This window comes from Clavelina lepadiformis, chromosome 4 (assembly GCF_947623445.1).
Source record: "Clavelina lepadiformis chromosome 4, kaClaLepa1.1, whole genome shotgun sequence".
Taxonomy (NCBI): Eukaryota; Metazoa; Chordata; class Ascidiacea; order Aplousobranchia; family Clavelinidae; genus Clavelina; species Clavelina lepadiformis.
The window spans coordinates 16,606,747-16,625,258 of NC_135243.1; the positions used below are offsets into that span (position 1 = coordinate 16,606,747).

Below are 18,512 nucleotides of genomic sequence, written 5' to 3' on the forward strand. Positions count from 1 at the left end.
ATTTGAGATACAGCGAATGTTGTTGAATGAATTACAAAAATCACTAATTTTCTTGATTATTTTATATCTTATCACAACTTTGATACAGACTATAGCACGACAATGAATGTGAATATACCTAAACAAATTTTATACTTAAAATAATACAAATTAAAAAAAACCTTCAAGCCTCTATCAACGTTCACAGTATCAGCAATGTCAGCCAAATCCAACACTAATCGTAAGGGTTTTGTTTTGACCTATAACTTATTAAACATGTCTATCTCACACAAAAAGCAGCAAAGTAAATGCTAAAACATATAATGCAGACACTTTTCGGGTAAAAACGCAACGTCACAGGTTTAACGAAGAGTCAGTGCCAATCGACTTCACTCGTTCGAGATCGTCAAAATCTTCAAGAACATCGATTCTCTGCTGGAGCGACTTGATCTGTATTAAAGATCACTCGTAAGTATAAAATGAAGGAGACAAAAACCTTTAAAAGAGTCAAATAATGCACTTATTATGGTATCTTCCTCTGTTATGAATGTCAGTAATCTTGTCCGTCTATCTATTAATCTTAATTTTTGACTCCCAAAACTAAAACCGCTATAATACTCTGAAATATTACTAAAGCAGCAATATATTTAGCTCATACTTGCGATCTGAGACAAGCTATGGTCTCTTCAAGGTTGACTTTGAGGGCATTAGGGAGAAGGCCTTTTAATCTTTCTTCACATTCCAGTTTTACCCGAGACAGCTAAAGACATTTATAAGACGTATACAGAATCGCAACAAGAAAAAAACGAATACGGTTACAAAAAAAGGAAAGAAATCCGACATACATTTTGCTTGAGGTCGTATTCAATTTGCTGGGAATGACGCTGAAGCTGGTGGTGCTCGGTCCTTTCTCGCTCAAGACTTGCTTGCAGATTCTAAATTTACGCAAAAATTTTTAAAAATCTTAGAAGCTGGTAATCAGTCAGCTACTAACGTTGCCAAGCTGTGAAAACGGCGAGGTACTTTGCTCAAAGTATCATACCAGGATTAGTGAGTTGTGCTCCGTTTTCTGTCTGCTTTGCTCTTCTTCGAGCTTAGCTGCATTGTTAAGTAACTGCTCCTCCGTTTCATTCCGGGCTTGTATCATTGCCTCCCTCATCTGGGCTTCTTTGTTTTGAGCCTCCAACATCCGTTCATGAGCACGATCTAATCTCTCTCTGTACTCGCTCTCCAGTTGCTCAAAGCGATTTTTCGTCTAAATTGGGGAAGCAAGTGTTAACAGTTAATGACATCTTAGCTAAACGGTAACAGCATAGCGCAAAGACTGCGGGAGCCTAAGTTAATTGCTAATGATTACAGTAAGTCGTTATAATTATTATACTTAAAACGAAACCAATCGAGTACATGCACATGATTAACAGAGATATATAGAAAAATACACAAAATACCGAATAACCGACCTTTAATGCTTGCTGCTCCAGTTCAGAGGCATGCTGCTGATGCAGTTCCATTCGCTGTCGATCAATTTCAGACTCTAGTCTCTGCACAGACAGGTCGTGATCACGTGCCGCCTTCTGCCTTTCTTCCTCTCGCAACAAACCGAGTTCGACCAATTGCTGCCTTCGCAAAGCATTCGCAGAAACGAGTTCCTCTCGCAGCTCTCGTATCTGCTGTTCCATGTTTGACATAACCTATGAAAATTGAACCTTAAGTCAGACAGCGTAACCCGTACAAGGGTAAGACGTTATTCACTCAAAAGCGGAAAAACATTGCAACATGTTGAAATGCTGTAAAGTAGTTGAAATAAACCATTGATATAATCGTACTAAAATCTATGGTACATATCTACAAAAATAGTTTTTACCAAAATTGACAAATACCGCTTGGCCAAGGCGTTGGTGTTGGCTGAACGCACAAAATTTCACTTTAAGTAAATTTGTCACAAAAAAACGGCTTCCCAGTTTCCCACCAAAGTTTGGAAAGTTGTCTATTTCGATTCTGTTTTAATAATTAAGCTACCGTACGCATATTGTACGACGAGGGATAATTACTGAAGTCTGTTAACATGTGATCGAAATCCCAAGTAAAGCCAAGTAAACATGACTACTAGCTACACAGAAAAACAAACCATGTACTTAGCACAAGATACACGGAATTTTGGTATTTACTGGTTAGTACTAACGGCGTGGTATGACATAATAATACCAAATTAGTACCTAAAAAATGCCCTGAATTGTCGTTAGACCTACATAAGTAACGCTTGAATAGCTTACAACAACATGTTCTGCCAAATTAAAAGGAAATCTCGGTAAGTTTTATACCGAAATATAATTTTTCGTATAAACATCAGCGCAGTACACTTCAAAGTCCAGTGCTTAACCAATAACCACAGAAACCATTTTTATCTTTGAGAAACTTATGCGCGTGGAAGACCGTTCAGAGATAAGCGTGACTTCACGAATTTGAAGACGGAAAAATAAAATCAACTAGAGAAAGAAATTCATAAATAATTTCCGGGACGAATACACATAAAAGTGGTTCGTATTTCTGCTGCGGAGAAATGTACCTCTTGATGCTGCAGCCTTCTCTCTTCGGCAATCTTTTCTTGTTGCTCGAGCGCATCACGTAATCTCGATTCTCCGGACGACAATTGATTTTCATAATCACGAACAAGCTTATCTCGGTCGACCGTATATCGTTGCGTCATCACACCCACGTCGTGTTCATACATCACTTTCGTTTCCGCCATCTTTGTAATGACAAGTATAGATCAAACGTACAGACGAAATTGGAAAGATATTAGTTGTATGAAATTCCGTCTATCCGATTCAACCAATAGCTAATAGACTAATAGCATTTTTTATAATAAACCGTCTCTGTACAATGTAAATCATCACTAGAAACTCTAGCAAGTTGACTGGGTAAAAATTAAGAATGTTAATCGTTGGTGGTAAGTGAAAGCTTTTACCTCATCGTTATGTCTTTCTTTCAATTCGTCCAGTTCCTTTTTAAATTCTTCCTGCAGCTTTGTTCTGTTTATCTTGCTCTGCTCCAGGTCAAGCTCCACCTTTTCCAGTTGCGACCTCATATCGGCATACACCTTTTGTTGCGCGTCTGACACCTGTTTAGAGGATAGAAAATATTAACACCTCTCAATCCTATCATATTATTGCAACTTAGAAAAAAGACAAAATTCCTTTAAAACAACATCAAAAAAAGTTGTTTTGAAATGTTTGAAAAATGTTATAAACGAAGTAAAAAATTCTGAATAAACCTGTTTTTTGTAAGATTCTATCGCTTGTTCAGCTTGTACAGTTGACTGCTTCTGGGAAAGGGTTAACTTGACAATTTGCTCATCTTTCTCCCTACGCAACAAAGAAAGAATAAAATTACATCCAACGTAAACAAATGTCCTTAAGCATATCTACATGCAACGTGACAGGAAAATCAAAACAACAAAAATGGGTACAATTTGCGTAAACAAAATGCACCACAATATGTTTGACTTTGATTTTTGTTTGAACTTGGCTGATATGTCGCCGTTTAATCGTGTTCTTATGCAATGATGTGACAAAGGGAAAGTATTAGTTGCTGTATTGAGTATTGTACTTGACAACATCTTCTAGAGCTTTCGTTGCTTTGTTCAGCTGTGTTCTCTCATGATCCCATTCCGAACGCAAACTGTGCATCTGTTTATCATGCAAGTGCTGCATGCTCATAGAGTCCTGTTGATGCAAGGACTCCTTCTCCTGGAATAGAATTTCGGGAAGGTAACAACAAACGATTAGTCGGAGGAGAATTTCAAATGATATCTTACGCGGATTTCTCTTGCACGTTGCTGCTCGCTATCTTGCACGGCGTGTTTCAGGCTTTGGATTTGATCTTCGAGGTCTCGTATCGTTTCATGTGCCTGGAAATAAACAGCCTAATTGTTTATCGGGTTATTGGTTATCATTCGTGGCGTCCTGATCTACTTACTGTTACATTACGAAATGTAATGGAGTAGATAAATTCCAGTATCACAAAATGAAGTTGTTAAACGCCACCAGCAAGTACATGTATTAAAATTGTTACTCGACTTCACGTAACTTTGTCCGTCAGTGTAACAAAATTTAACCGGGAAATCAGGAATGCAGTCAACCATTGCACCAAGTCCGTGTTCATTTGTAGATTTTTAAGCACTTTGACGCCAACTTGTGACTGAAACTATTTTACCTTTATCACATAAATCTCACATTTCGCTGGAAGTCCGGCTAAAATAGTATACAGCGCTGGCTAATGAAAAAAATTAAATAGTAAGATTGTAAGTGGCAACATAAAGCTTTCCCAGAAGTGTTGAAGTAGGGAGAATTACAAGGGTTATGCAAGTCAGAATTCTGGATTGAATCAAGTTTTTTGCTTGCGTTGTTAAGTTACCTTGTATGGTTTATTTCAAGCTAATTCCCGATTTTTGCAAACAATGTAATAGTCCTATAAGAGGCTAAAGCAAAATGGAACAGAAAGGCGTCTAAAAAATACTGTTTCTAAGATAAAAAGCAAAACATATCACTGTAAATCATTTGCGTTTTGTTGTCGTCATTTGATGGACTTTCTCGACAAGGGAAGTTGCAGTAAAAAGCAGTCAAACACTCAATTACAGTACACTCATACTGCGAGAAAAAGTTGATTTTTTTCTCTGCACTAATAAACACAGCATAGCAGCATCTGTACTTAAAAGGGAGATGTCTCGGCGGAAAATGAGTAAATATATTTCGTCGATTGACGTTGAAAGAAACACTGACGTAACAAATAAATCTTTTAACAATTAAATCTACGTAACTGAGTTTCACCGCTTTACTTAAATACAGTATAACCAATCATCGTTAGTGTTAGACCGAAACTGTACTTAACTGTATTACAACTAGTTATTGTACTGGGCAAACACTGCGATGAACCACTTAATTTCTCAAATTGGAAATCAGTTATTTACCCGTGTTGACGATATGGACTGTTCCTGCTTCAAGTATTCGATATTGGCATCGTTTTTGGTGCTGAGTGAACGTATTGTATTGCTATATTCTTGTCGTACCTTGTTCAATTCATCTTGCAAGTCTTCGCATCTAAATCAAAAACAACTGAATACAGGGGCGGATGTGATAAGAATATGATAACAAGAAGAGTATTTCGATTGTCTTAGAAGAGACGTCAGTCTGAAGTAGTCGCCTAAAACATACAGAAAAATTAATTTTATCGAAGCTCAATTGAAAAAACGAGAAATGGCTTTCAAAATTTTGACTTTGGCATTTAAACTACGACCGTATTCGATGCAGATAAAAGATCGTCGCAGTCCATAAACCTAAATCAAAATCGTGAATAAAAGGAAACCCACCTATTCTTGACAACAACATAATCTTAAACAAAACGAAAAAGGTGACTCTGTAGCGATTAGTCTTCGGAAAATAACTGAACTTTTAACTGAACGCATTTCTGCGAAGGACAGGCCAAGTGCAATAAGCCGTACCAATGTAAAGTATTCAGAAGATGTAAACATATAGGCTGCCGTAGGTAAGAATTTATGGGTCACTGGCGCAAAACAAGCTACGGCACGTCACAAGCAAAATTTACGGCATATTAAATCGGACCGATTTTATAAGAAAAACAACTACAGTACTTAGTTTTGGTCAGTTGCAATTCTTTCACGATACGACTCTGTTCCATCTCAAGCTGCTGCTTCTCGGAAATTACGACTTGACGCGCGCTCGCCATAGATTCAGTTTCTTGGGTCAATTGCGCTACGTGGCGCTCTAATTCACCCACGACAACTTTCTGTTAAAATAACCAAAATAGAGGCGTTTACGCTTGCCCTAGGTGTCTGTGGTTATCGTTGCAAAACCCACCGTCGCTTGGCTCTGTGAATTGTATTCGTCCTCCATGTTGGTTAATCGTTGGTTAGTGTCTTCTAGCAGATCTTGGATGCTTTTCGTGTGACCTTTTTGAAGTTCATATTTTTCTCTTTCCATGGACCCAATCATGTCTTGAATCTGTTCGTGCACAAAATACACAAATCAGGTTTAAACGTCCCAAGCACTTCCTTAAACGAGAGAATGTTTTCGTTTGCAATAACCGTAATCTGGTATCTCCAATACGTTAACCTCAGTACATGGTTCGCGAAAGTTAAGTTCAATATGACTAACGCGGGATGTTAATAGATAAACATGGCGCGTAAAGCGCTCTCATGTTACGATAAATAAAATGTCGAGACGGTGGGCGGATTTTCTCTGCCAAATGAGGCAAGAGGCGCTTGAACCAATATAACTATCGTCTCGAACATATGCGATGCATTTGCAGATCATGCGAACAAGTGTGGTAGGGTGCATGCGGTGTTAGTAGTTGACTAATGCATTCGTTCTGTACCAGTATCAGAAGTAATAACTTTGCATGAATTTTGTAGAAATAAAGCATTTTAGTGAAAGCAAAGGGAAAAATATAGCTAGGTTTGAAAGGTGAAAACTGAGAATATCTTATGAGATGGCATAATTCATTTCCAGCTCTTCATGTGCATAAGCCGCGCCAATTAAGTTAGAAGAAATGAAGTATAAACACAGTAAGCTTCCACCAAAGAATGGTGTTTTGAGTGTTGGTTTTGTGATAATTGGTGGTGACACATTAGAGGTGTTTGGACTTCTTTTATCGTCACAAAGTTGTGTTAAGCATTAAAAAGAAAAACGATAAGAAAAATGTTGTTAATAAACAATCATTTTTGAGTTAATAATAATTACAGACTTTCAGCCGATACAGCATAGCGTATTAAAGAAGTTAGAAAAATTTTACTTAAACGCTGTGACTGTTAGCTTTGTTTAAGGATTAAATGTTTATTAGAATAAATTACGATACATGAGATTATGAAGGAAGTGCGTCATTAAAGTTCACAATTTTTTCTGGATAAAAATACTTGTTGCTTTAAGCGCAGTATTAGCAATTTTTTCTCTAAACATTAGCGATAAATACCACTAAAATTAAAAACATAATTCAATATTGATAAGCCTTAGGTAATAATGCTGATCACATAGGGTAAAACCTAAGACAATAAAATGTTGTTAAGTTGTTTATTTGTTGTGGTTTTTGCTTAAATGAGTTCAACTTTAGTTAAATCTCATGATTACATTTTAACTTTCAAAAATAACAACTGTTAAGGGCTAAAAGGTCTTAGAAACACTCCTAAAAATTTTATGGCCCCGAGCAAATCGGTATTCGTCATTTAGCCTACTATAAACTAGAATAGAAGTAGTGACAAGCCCGCAAAAGCAGGTGATAAGATCACATATAAACGTACGATAAGTAAACTTCCTTATTCATCAAAGCTTATTCCCCAGCATGAGCTGTCTTTGAAGGCGTTAGAGTAGTTCAACTGCAGCGACAGAAAACATGTTTTGCGCCCACGCATTGGCCTAAATGCGCGTGATTCAATCGCTTCGCGGCAAAGTTGACTGCACATTTACCTCCACGATATGTTTAAAAAATGCCGCAAATTGTTGTCATAAAATTTAGCATTAACCTTCGCCTCGTATTCCGTTCTCAAAGACTCCGTCTTTTCATCAATCAACGTGTTGAGATCTTCAATCTCTTTCTCTTTGTTTTCTTTAATGGCTTGAACTTCTTTTACTGCAACTTGGACTATTTCAAAAGCATAAAAAACATTTGGCTAAACAAAGTAAGTCACTGAGTTACCAAACATTAGGATGATGTTGTTAAAATAAAACGAAATGCTAAAATCAGTCGTAATAAAAAATGGTGGTTTGCTAAGGTGCAAAACAGTAGACACCAGTCACATAAGCCGGTATATATTTCCCCAGCATTTGTGAAACGAACGCAATTTGTTGCAAATTTAATAACTTACACTTGATCCCGAAAAAACAACTTTACCTTTTCGTTCCAGCTTCCTTTTGCTGTCATCGTATTCCTTCTCTTTTCCTTTGTAATGACGTTTCAATTCATCTATTTCACTGTTCTTCCGATCAAGTATCTGAAGATAATTTCAGTATACACTCCAACACAATTTGTTGACAATTTCTATTAATCGTATTAAAACACAGGCATAAGTATAAGAACGTAATACAACGTAAACAAAAGAAAACCTTCTGCACGGCAAGGTCATGCTTGTGTTGAAGGGAGAGCTTTTCTTCATGAAATCTTGCTTCAAGCACCTTGGTCTTCATTTCAATCTGTTTATAAAATTATTTGCAATTCAAGTGCGAAAATTGACTTTTTTAACTTAGTAGTCAGTGTACCTGTGAATTCCATGAAGTTTGTTCATTTATTTAAAAAATATGAATTTCAAGTTACCTCTTTTTCGTGCATATTTATCAAACTCTGCTCATCACGGAATGACGATATACCTTTAAATAATAGAATACATTATCTGCCAAACATCAGCAACATTGATATGTTTATTTTAGGAAGGAAGCTTGGTAAAATAAAAATAGCAGTTCTGCTTAATGTGTACAATGTCAAGTACCCAAAGGAATTATTGCAGAACTTCTCCAGCACTAGTGGCAGTGTTTATAGTTTTGGCAACATGCATCAACCTAGCTCGATTAGCCGGAGTAGGTTTCACATGCTACGTTGTCTATGACTCCCTTATTGTCAAAGTAAGAAGCTAAGTAATTGAAACATCTTAGTAGATAAAAACAAAAAACATATTCACTCCATTTATTAATCTGAAATGAATTTCATTTTAATTGCATGAAGTGTATCTTCCAAAAATGTATTCCAGCATATTTTTTACTAAACTTTGTAAGAAATAACCATGAACAACTGATACAATTATGAAATATTAAGGAGCAATAGACATCTGAACAATAGACAACAACAGACATTAGCAACAAAACTTAGAAGCAAAATGTTAGGAAAAACGAGAAATTTGAAGGAAACATACTATGAACCAGGATAGATGTAAGCATTTTAATGCAGACGTTTCAAGTAATAATTATTCTCATTTTCAATGCAAGATAAAACAAAAAAAAAAAAAAAATTTGTTAGAATATGCCTTGCATTGAGAATGACTATAGTTATTACACAAAACGTCTGCAATTAAAATGTTAGCATCTAATCTGACTGAAGCATTGTTACTCCAAATACATATTGATGTTAGTAACTTAGTGCAACTCCAAATCTGCTGACTTTGTTCACCACTCATCACACTTGACCACCATACCAGATAGGAAAAGGAACAAAGCTTAAAGTGAGGGGCAATTCCAAAAACATGTTGATCTTATACGAAAGAACACTACTCACTGAATATTCTGGTAAAATATTTATAAAAATATTCTTGGTTAGGTAATTATAAGTAGATGAAGGCTCTTGTAATGTCATAGGTAATCACAGACACCATTCGCAAAGTCATAAATTTAGCAATATCTACTGAATATCACGTATGTGTATCTGTTACAGCTGTATAGATTGCTCTAACTGCCAATGGTTTGATAGCTGACCATATAGCCCAACTACTGCATCTAGTGTGGTACCGCAACGTACTGGTATACTACGGCAACTAGTATGACTTGTAGCCTATGCGCCCAATGGATATCGTAACTTTATGGACACAATTGATTGGGCTACTGGATTTTTTATGTTCAAAACAATCATAATTTATTCAATTTTAATGCTTCTTGTTACTAATTTCTTCGAATGATGCCTGATTGGACATATGCTAAACTCCTATGTCACAATTATACTTCTGACTTCAGCTGACTACCGCGCAAGGAAAGCAACAGCAGCAGCATGTTGTCCAGCAACTTGACTAATCTAAGACATAACAAGAGCCTTGATCTATGTCACAATGAAGGCCAAAAACTAAGACTTTTGCAATTTTCTGTTGCCGATAACTACCTACCACGAATTATTTTTCAAAAATATTTTACCAGAATGTTAAGTTAAAAGTGTTCTTTCATATAAGATCAACTTGTTTTTGGATTTGTCTCTCACTTTAAGCTTGTCACATCAAAGAAAAGATATAACCAACCCATTTTAGTTGTTAATGAAACTAAATAATTCAGCCATAAGGTCAATCATGCAATTGAAAACATTCTAACGTTTTCAGTTGCAATAGAACTGTTTTTGTTTTCTTACTTCATGCAATTGAATGGATTTGGCTTGAATCTGCTTTTGTGATTTCTTTTTGTTATAATAACAAAATTGGATGATAATTGCGCATAATATTTGGATCTGTGTTCATTTTATAGCAAATATTTGAAAAAGTGTTATTCACTCATATTTTACCAAACAGGGTGAAGTACGAAGTAGTGTTTTCGATGTTCCAGATCAAAATACTGATCTGGGTGAAAATATCAGTAAACGATCGATTGATGAAGAAAACTCATGTAAGTGATATTTTAACATATCCGAAAATATTATGTTATAAAGAGGCCTGTAAAATCACTACAGACACGCCTGCTACTGAAGCTTAGCAAAAGTTTGCTTTCAGTCCAAAAATACATAATACATGTAGTGCAATACAGAGTAATAAAAGTAATAGTAATACAGTATAGCAGAAATAAAAGCACAGAGAAATACACATTGCATTAATAAATATTGCATTTTTACAACATTTGCTTATATTTAGATAAATTAATTTCTCTAAACTAATTACAGTTGAATCATCTGCTGATTGGATCAACATAACACTTATCATTATTCCAATAGTGGAGGTAGTAGTTGCCAGTTCAATAGTTATTTTAATAATTGGACCCCTATCTCCTCAGGTCAAAATCTCAACATGGATGAGATTGATAATAAGGTAATTTTGCGCTTTGATTGATACTGCATCTCTCTGATTTCCATACTAGCTGTAAATTTGTCCTTTAAACTTAAATGACAAGTCATATATCACACAATAACGGCAACTTAATTTTTTTTTTACATGTACAGAATGAGAGTTTTCTGGATGAGGCTGATATGGATTGGGACAGCAGTAGCATATTCATTAATAGTGCTTGCTAACAGAACCAAGAAATTTAACGAAACATATAATCCAAAATACTTGAATACCCAAGTATTTGTAGCTAAACTTATAACAACCTGTACCGAGTATGCTTTGCTCAGCATGCTGCAGTGCACAATGAAAATTATGACATTTGAAACAGTTGGAGAGAAAATTACAAAAGCTGAGCAACAGATATCTTCATTTTGGAAGAAAACAATATCATTAACTTTCTACATCACTATTCTAGCTTTTGCATTGCGAAACTTCTCCATGTCGCTTTACTTTGGAATACTATGTACTGTTGTCAGCCAAGACGATGCTGAACAAGAAAATGGCGGTGGACTCAAACTGGGGGCAATTATCGTCGTTCTTCAAGTTTATCTGGCAATAATTAGAGGGTGGTTTTATGGATACTTTATGAAGGCATTTCTCTCCTTATTTTTGGTTGAAGAAGATGACGAAATATTTCTTAAGATTCAGAACAAAAACGAAGATGTGAATCAGTCAGAAGAAGATCATTCACTGATAAATATAATCAGTAAAGCAAAGCAAGAGGAAGACTTAACAGTTTAATAAGCACTACACAAAAAAATTACATATGGCAGCAAATGAAGGAGGTCATGTGCTGTAAAGTATTACAGCAAATTTAGTGTAAAGCTTCAGTAAAATATGTTCTAAAGTGACATGTGTCAAATGAACACTTAAATGATCGCTGTAAATTAGAAAATGCCAATGTGACAATACTCATCAATTTATGAATATGTGACACAAAACCTTCTAAGTCTATTTGTAAGTAATTATTAGGGGGAAAATTCCCATTTAATGTTAGAACACCTCCAATGATAATTCATAAGAGTGTTCTCACAAGGTTTCAGATATTCAAGAATGGTAATCAGAGCAGATCAACTACCAGCAGCTTAATGCAGCATGCTTGCACACATTTTTGCAAATATTTGGAAATAATAGTATTAGCACTGGTACTCTCTGCTTGCAAGAAAACATGCTATAAGGACTGTAGATAATATATAATGGCTGCTTGGATTGCAACAAAGCTTGCCATATATATGTAAGTAGCTATGGACAGTATTTACTTTTAAACGAAATAAATAACACCATTTTCTATACGCAGGAAAGCTTTGATAGGGTTAGTGCTTAATCGATAATACGGTGGCACAGAGCAAAATTCTTCGAGATGTTCTAAACTTTCATAAACGCAAATTACTTTATCGATAGGCTTACAGCAAACACAAGTAAGAAATAACAGGACTAAGAAAACTAATAATAATTAAAGCATACTTACCATGCTTACCTCCATGACTATCGAAAGATTTCCCAATCTGAACAAAACATTGTTTTTATTAAATATGTTACTCTAAATTGCAACAAGCAATCAAATAAGAAAGATAGAAGTAAAAACAAAACAATCAAATATTTCTCTTAAAAACTGCAGCCATTACACTCACCGTAGAAAAATGAATGGGTTGAAAAGTTTCTCCTCCCTAAATATTAAATTAGCCATCAAGGAATTCTAAATTTTACTGATAATCTTGTAATAAAAGTAAGACATGACTAAGGTGTTTAATATATATGTATATACTAAAGAGAAAATGAAAATAATGACTATTTACATATTTTTGTTGTGGTTGTCGAGTAAAGTTATACTTTTTAACAGGATCGGTATTTTCACTTTCTCCTGAAAAACAATATATACCAATATTAATCAGACGATCTGGAGATTGAAACCCTGCGTTTCAACAACTTGACAAGATCTGATACTCGTAAACTGATAAAGTGCAAAGGAGATTCAAAGTTTAACACATAAATATATTGTAACTATTCTTGAAATCAAGATAGTTACTCAGCTGAAAATCTAAACTTTATCTAAAAATTCAATATCCAAAATTGGGAATTGTATCAGATTTAGTAAGACAAACTGATAATAAAAACATTCAGCAACATATCATAATTTTTTGGAATTAGAATTACTGCTGGATTTTAATCATATGAAATAATCCAGAACCGTTTTTGGCTGAAGGACACTACTAACTTTTAAATTATGCATGGGATAAGCATTTTAAGCCAGTCATACCTACAATAAAATGATACATGGTTTATTAATTACCAGTATGCATGTGAGGGTCAAAAATTGTAACTTGTTAGCAAATAGATGCATGGCATTTTAATCAAAGTTGTGATATGAATTAGACTGATTTAAACACACCAGAGAATGTTTCACTTGAAGTTTGTAATACATCTCTTGCCCAGTCTGGGGTGGCTGTGATGGCCAGTTCATCCTCAAAATTGTCACGTAGACCTAACCCTTTTGTAGGAATGGCACTGGTAGTATCTTCAAAGAAGAGAGTCTACACAAGGAGAATATCACAACATTAAAACTATAAACAGGGTTAGTTGTAGCTAAGCAAAATTGAAAAGTAATTCCATAGTAAGTCTATAAACCTTCATAAAAATGATGAGCAATAATTTAACACAAGCTGATATAGCGAAAAAGTGTGATAAAATTTGGGATGATGGGTTTACTAACCACCTGATCTGAAAAGTTCCGATATATCTAATTAATGTCAATCTTGTAACGGTATGATATTGAATGTGGTATTATGGAAAGTTTTTTCCATGACTTGGTGATGGTGAAAGTTAAAGTCATACATACTTGATCTATGGGTAACTACAAGATATTGCTGCGGTAAAAACATTAATGAAGGATGTATTTTGATCTTTATTAGTGTCAAGTTTGCTGTTCACTAAAACCAATAAAACATGGCAAGCCATGTTGATGCCTTACCCTATAGTACACCACATGAGTTTAAGACAGTTGGAGTGAATTTCCTGACAGATTGTCTGAGTTATATACAGCACCGGCATATACATCACACTCTATCATCATTTAACAGTCATAGTAAACAAACTTATTAGAGACAAACTAGGCCACAATTTTTGAATGTCACCAGATATCATACGTATTTAACAGTACAATTACATTTTAACAACCACTAGTGAATATAGATCAGATACCAACGGTTGCATGGACGTGATATGAAGTAAAATTGTAGTGGCATTAATAGGCTGAGTCATGAATGTGTGACAGTAAAAATATCCACCTTATAATAAAAAAATGTCAAAATTCTTGCTTCAGCCTTGCTGATAGTACTTACCATATATGAGGGTAGAGTTTGTAAAGGACCCGAATCAGGCTTTGAACTAAATGGATTCTCTATAACTCCACGATGCAGCATGTGCAGCAGTAGCTTGGCATACATATTCCGATTTTTTCTACAAAAATAGCATTGAGCCCACAAGCTTAAAAATTCTGCATCAATATTTAGTCAACAAGATGTTAGCAGTTAAACTCCAAAACGAGCCAAAATAATTAATTGTCAGTTAAAAAAACGTCTTGCTCTGACAATAGCTGCAATTTTACAAATAAATATGCTCTACAGCATACACTTATGTGACTCTCTGTTAGTTTTTCATGTTTAATAGTTTAATTTTCTAATACACGAAAACAGTTAACAAAAGCAACAAGTAACAAATATGCAGTGCATATATACTTAGTTTATTCTTGTACCTTGCCGTAGATGATCCAACTGGCTCACATAGCTTTTTAATCCAGAGAGCACATCGCTGACGTTCTGAAAAGTTACAATTTCTAAGCAGAGTTTGTATGGTAGGTTAATTTAAAGGAAAAACAGACACTGATATTATGATATCAGAATAGTTGTCCTGGGAAAAAGACTTGAGAAAAATCTTTACCTTAACCTGGTGTTTATTGTTCAATAGAGTAGTCAAGCCCTAGTAACTAAGCTTGTCTGAGTGAATTATATATTGAACACCTACATTTTTCAGATTTTCAGTTTGTGCGGTATTACTGAACTTGGAACGATTAACCAGAACCCTGAACTGGAGCAAGCATCATTACTGCCTTGCTCAAATGCATTGTAACTGAAATTTTACCATAATAATGTTTAGCAATCCAAAACAAGGAACAGTGAATAAAATAACAAAGCATAAGTTTGGTGAGCTGTGGTAAGATCGTAAAATCACATATGAAATAATTGATGAAAAACAAGGATTTTTGTTTTTTAACAAAAGCAGTGTATTTATATGTGTGCATTAGATCATAAAATTACTAAATGAAAATTCGAAAATGTTTATTGTAATCCTATTGGTCACATAAACGATTTACATGGTTCGGCTGTAATATATAAACTTAATATGATAACAGTTTATATAATCAAAACTATACAATTTATACTGATTTGAAAATATTACATCTTCAAAAATGGGATGCAGCTTTGCGCCAGTCACAAAATTAAGTTTGCATACAAAAACCTATTACATGATATTGTCATCAACATAAGAAAAATAATTTTGCCATTCTGAAGAGACCAGACTAGAAAATATGACCATTATCGGGCACCAGAAACACTATGCTTGGCAAAAAGCAGGCACTGGAGACTCAATTCTTTTATTCGTTTATTTGCAAATGTTAGCATCATAATTTTCATTCTGCACAGTTCATGTTGAAAAATAAATTACAATGCTTAACTGCTTTATAATGTGGGCTGGTCACATATCACTGCCCAGGGCCAGTAAACCCTGCTGTAAATACATGAAGACTGAAGACAAATTAAATAGAAACAAATAAAATTACCTGTTTTATGGGGAAGTTTAAGGAGATGTGGTTTTATATCCACTAAGATTTTGTCAAATTCACTGTCCATTCTCATTATCCTTGAGTCCATAAATGGCAGAGTAAAGCTAGCAATTTAACTGCTAGATTGGGATAGTATATAACTAACTGAATTCTAATATGTAGAGCTCATCAAGCATGAACTTAGATTACTGGTGTGTCCAATCTATCAGTAGAAAAGACAAGAATATGACGAAATATAAAAAAGATTATAAACTAGAAAGCTTACAAATAAAATGTTATGCCTGCTGTGCTGAAAAGCATATATATATGCTTAACATAATGATAATATGATTTAGATTAATAACATAATGATTTTAGATTATTGTGACTAAATACAATTTCACTTCAAGCTTGTTTTGGCTAATGCAGTGCTAGCAACAGTGTACCTTTTCAGCAAGTCAAAGATAAAGTATATATAACTCAGTATTTAGTGGATGTGCTATTTGTTGTCAACAGTTGTTACCACTATTATTTCCACTTTTAACACTTTTCCTCTTTTATCGGTGCATGCTGTTTTGGTTTTTCACAACTGGCTTTTGGCTATCAACATTTCGGAAACAAATTGTACATTTGAAGCCTTTTTTCACAATTTCTTGTTCATCTAACTTAAATCTCATAATATGTAAGCAACCTAAACCTAACCTAAATGTTTCTTCAGTCTTACTAATCTAAATACAATTTTAATTAAATCCTAAATATCTGAAATCCTTTTTTGCATACCCATTCTTCTAATCTAAATGCCTATCTTTGTGAAATTCTGATGGTAGATGGTAAAATGGTAACTTTCTTGTTTTATTTTTTCCTTCCGCAATGCTAATAGTGAAAAAGAAAACAACTGATTGGTGAATATAAGGTAGTTAATAAACACCATAAGTACTGATCCATTGTAAGTCAATATTACGCTTTTTGGCCTTTTGACAAGATCTTGCGCAAAAGTTTACAAAGTTGCGCTATCACAGGCTGTTAGGTGCAGGTTTTGATGTTTTAGAAAGTCCTTGTACATTCTGATTGCTATAAAACCTTCAATAATTCTTGTAAAAATCCAAAAATGCATAAAAACTGTGTCCACAATTTATTAAATGGATATTAAATACATCTAAATGCATAGTTTTGCGTACTAATGCACATTAAGCGCCCTAACAAAATCAATAAAACTTGAACTTGAGTGGGCCCTTACCCAACTCTGCAAACCAGTTGGAGGTGAGGTTAGACATGATTGGAAAATAAAGCAGTTTTTGACAAAAAATCGTTCATGCAAAGACGCAAATTTTGGCATGCACCGAAGCCTCGATTCTTTGTTTATCTATTATAAATTGTCATGCAAACAACCAGCTTTTATTTGTTTGTTGTAAATCAGTGGACAGATAAAAAATTCAGCAAGCACATTGATAAATTTCCTGCATGCAGCTGCTGCAATTTTCTACTATGGAACTTAGATACAGACAAAATTGCATTTTAACTGAGCACGGCCAGGTTTTGCTTAATAAACCGTGGAACACAAGATCAGAAGGAATACAAAACAAAGAGAACGAAACTTAAAAGTCTGCTAGGTTATAACTTGTACTTGTTGCCTTCAGTTATGGGTTTGTAGTTCACTGTAGCCTGGACTGCAGAGTATGGCCATTTTCAGCAAGATCTTGGTTGAGTCAATCAACCGCAAATGACAGCAAGTGTGGGTGTGCAAAAATGTATGCATGCAATGTAATGCAACGCAAAAGTGAACCAACCTTAAACAACCAGCTTTTCGTTGTTTAGGCATATTTATTATAAACCGGAAAGTAGATAAAAAATTTCGCCGTTCATGTCATAAAGCTTGTGTGTGCAGTTGCTACAATTTTAGCCATGCCAGACTGTAGAGTATGGAAAAGAGGAAGTCCGAGAATTTTTGGCCAAAACAGTATATACACGAAGAGATACAGATGTCTCGAAAAAAAGGGAAATACAGATTCTTTCGCGATTTCTATTGTACAAGGATGCACCTTGCCTAACACAAGCGCCAAACAACCTTGGGCAACGAGCCGCAGTGCACACCAGCTGCGTCCTTACCCACCAGCAGACATAGGAATTTCACATCTGCACACTCAAGATCTCAGTGAAAACTTCCATACTCTGCAGACTGGCAAAGTACCACTATAGTTGTATGGATTACACAGTATTGTTTGAATGTACACAGCTCTGTAGTTTGACTTATTCAATCTTTAAAGCAATTGAAAATGGAGTGCACAGATATCCTTTCCAAATCATTAAATGCAAAATAGCACACCTTAAGTTAATGGAAATTATGCTTGAGTATGCAATCTTCGACTAGAACTCATGCATGCAAAGATGCAAGTTTAGTTGTGATGGCGTTGTGATGGCGATTGTGACTGAACCCTTAATTTTTTGTTTATTTATTATAAACTGGCCGTTCAAGCAATCAGCTTTTCTTTATTTATTTGTTATAAATTGGCGTTAAGATAAAACTGTATGGCGTGAAATTTGATTAACGCGTGCGGGTATTAGCCAAGCAGGTGCAACACTTCCCAGTAGGCTAGCTTACACTTCCAGGTTTCTCAACCTTATTTGGAGATTTCATAATCGATTGATTTAACTACAAACTGGTAAATAAAACTAACGACTGTATTATTATATCTACAATTACCAGAATTTTTATAGGTAAGCTAGTTTTTAGCTACCGCATACTTCCGGCAAATTGTGACCACTGGGTTCTACAATGCACTTAGGCCCACACAACGGAATATCAATATATGCTTGACTTTAAATCTAGCGCGAGCGTTAGAAAGGGGTTTTCCCTTTACCAATATATTTTTCTGATAATGATTTATGGAATTTATTTCTATAGTTCTAACTTTTCAATCACTC

At 34.9% G+C, this 18,512-nt stretch overlaps 2 protein-coding genes across 4 annotated transcripts; one reads left to right on the forward strand and one right to left on the reverse strand.

Moving 5' to 3' along the window:
• Window positions 1–44: 44 nt before the first annotated feature.
• LOC143452031 (centrosomal protein of 112 kDa-like) lies at window positions 45–15,809 on the reverse strand. Of its 2 annotated transcripts, none has more exons than XM_076952849.1 (24): window positions 15,609–15,809; window positions 14,523–14,586; window positions 14,110–14,227; window positions 13,161–13,302; window positions 12,568–12,632; window positions 12,403–12,438; window positions 12,249–12,276; window positions 8,302–8,354; window positions 8,094–8,180; window positions 7,882–7,981; window positions 7,514–7,632; window positions 5,856–5,999; window positions 5,630–5,784; window positions 4,949–5,078; window positions 3,797–3,889; window positions 3,589–3,728; window positions 3,254–3,344; window positions 2,948–3,100; window positions 2,546–2,728; window positions 1,440–1,670; window positions 1,022–1,234; window positions 825–914; window positions 638–739; window positions 45–429 (listed from the first exon to the last, which is right to left on the reverse strand). In XM_076952849.1, the coding sequence occupies exons 1-24, from the start codon at window positions 15,697–15,699 to the stop codon at window positions 334–336; spliced, it is 2,724 nt and encodes a 907-aa protein (XP_076808964.1). In that variant the 5' UTR covers window positions 15,700–15,809; the 3' UTR covers window positions 45–333. The 2 variants fall into 2 exon arrangements, with proteins under 2 accessions (XP_076808964.1, XP_076808963.1); XM_076952848.1 differs by having other exon boundaries at window positions 12,240–12,276.
• On the forward strand, window positions 8,386–11,720 carry LOC143452034 (uncharacterized). 2 transcript variants are annotated; one of them, XM_076952853.1, is made up of 4 exons: window positions 8,386–8,606; window positions 10,244–10,337; window positions 10,719–10,753; window positions 10,885–11,720. In XM_076952853.1, exons 1-4 carry the CDS (start codon window positions 8,587–8,589, stop codon window positions 11,510–11,512), a joined length of 777 nt encoding a protein of 258 aa, XP_076808968.1. In that variant the 5' UTR covers window positions 8,386–8,586; the 3' UTR covers window positions 11,513–11,720. The 2 variants fall into 2 exon arrangements, with proteins under 2 accessions (XP_076808968.1, XP_076808966.1); XM_076952851.1 differs by having other exon boundaries at window positions 8,389–8,606; window positions 10,609–10,753.
• Window positions 15,810–18,512: the final 2,703 nt, after the last annotated feature.

Excerpts from the sequence above, each read along its gene's own strand:
- LOC143452034 (XM_076952851.1), top strand. The coding sequence starts at position 8,454 with ATGTGTACAATGTCAAGTACCCAAAGGAATTATTGCAGAACTTCTCCA. Across the intron at positions 10,338-10,608 it reads GATTGATGAAGAAAACTCAT|TTGAATCATCTGCTGATTGG; the intron begins GTAAGTGATATT and ends AACTAATTACAG. Across the intron at positions 10,754-10,884 it reads TGGATGAGATTGATAATAAG|AATGAGAGTTTTCTGGATGA; the intron begins GTAATTTTGCGC and ends TTACATGTACAG.
- LOC143452031 (XM_076952848.1), bottom strand. The coding sequence starts at position 15,699 with ATGGACTCAAGGATAATGAGAATGGACAGTGAATTTGACAAAATCTTA. Across the intron at positions 5,785-5,855 it reads ATTCACAGAGCCAAGCGACG|AAAGTTGTCGTGGGTGAATT; the intron begins GTGGGTTTTGCA and ends TTATTTTAACAG. Across the intron at positions 1,671-2,545 it reads GAAGGCTGCAGCATCAAGAG|GTTATGTCAAACATGGAACA; the intron begins GTACATTTCTCC and ends CAATTTTCATAG.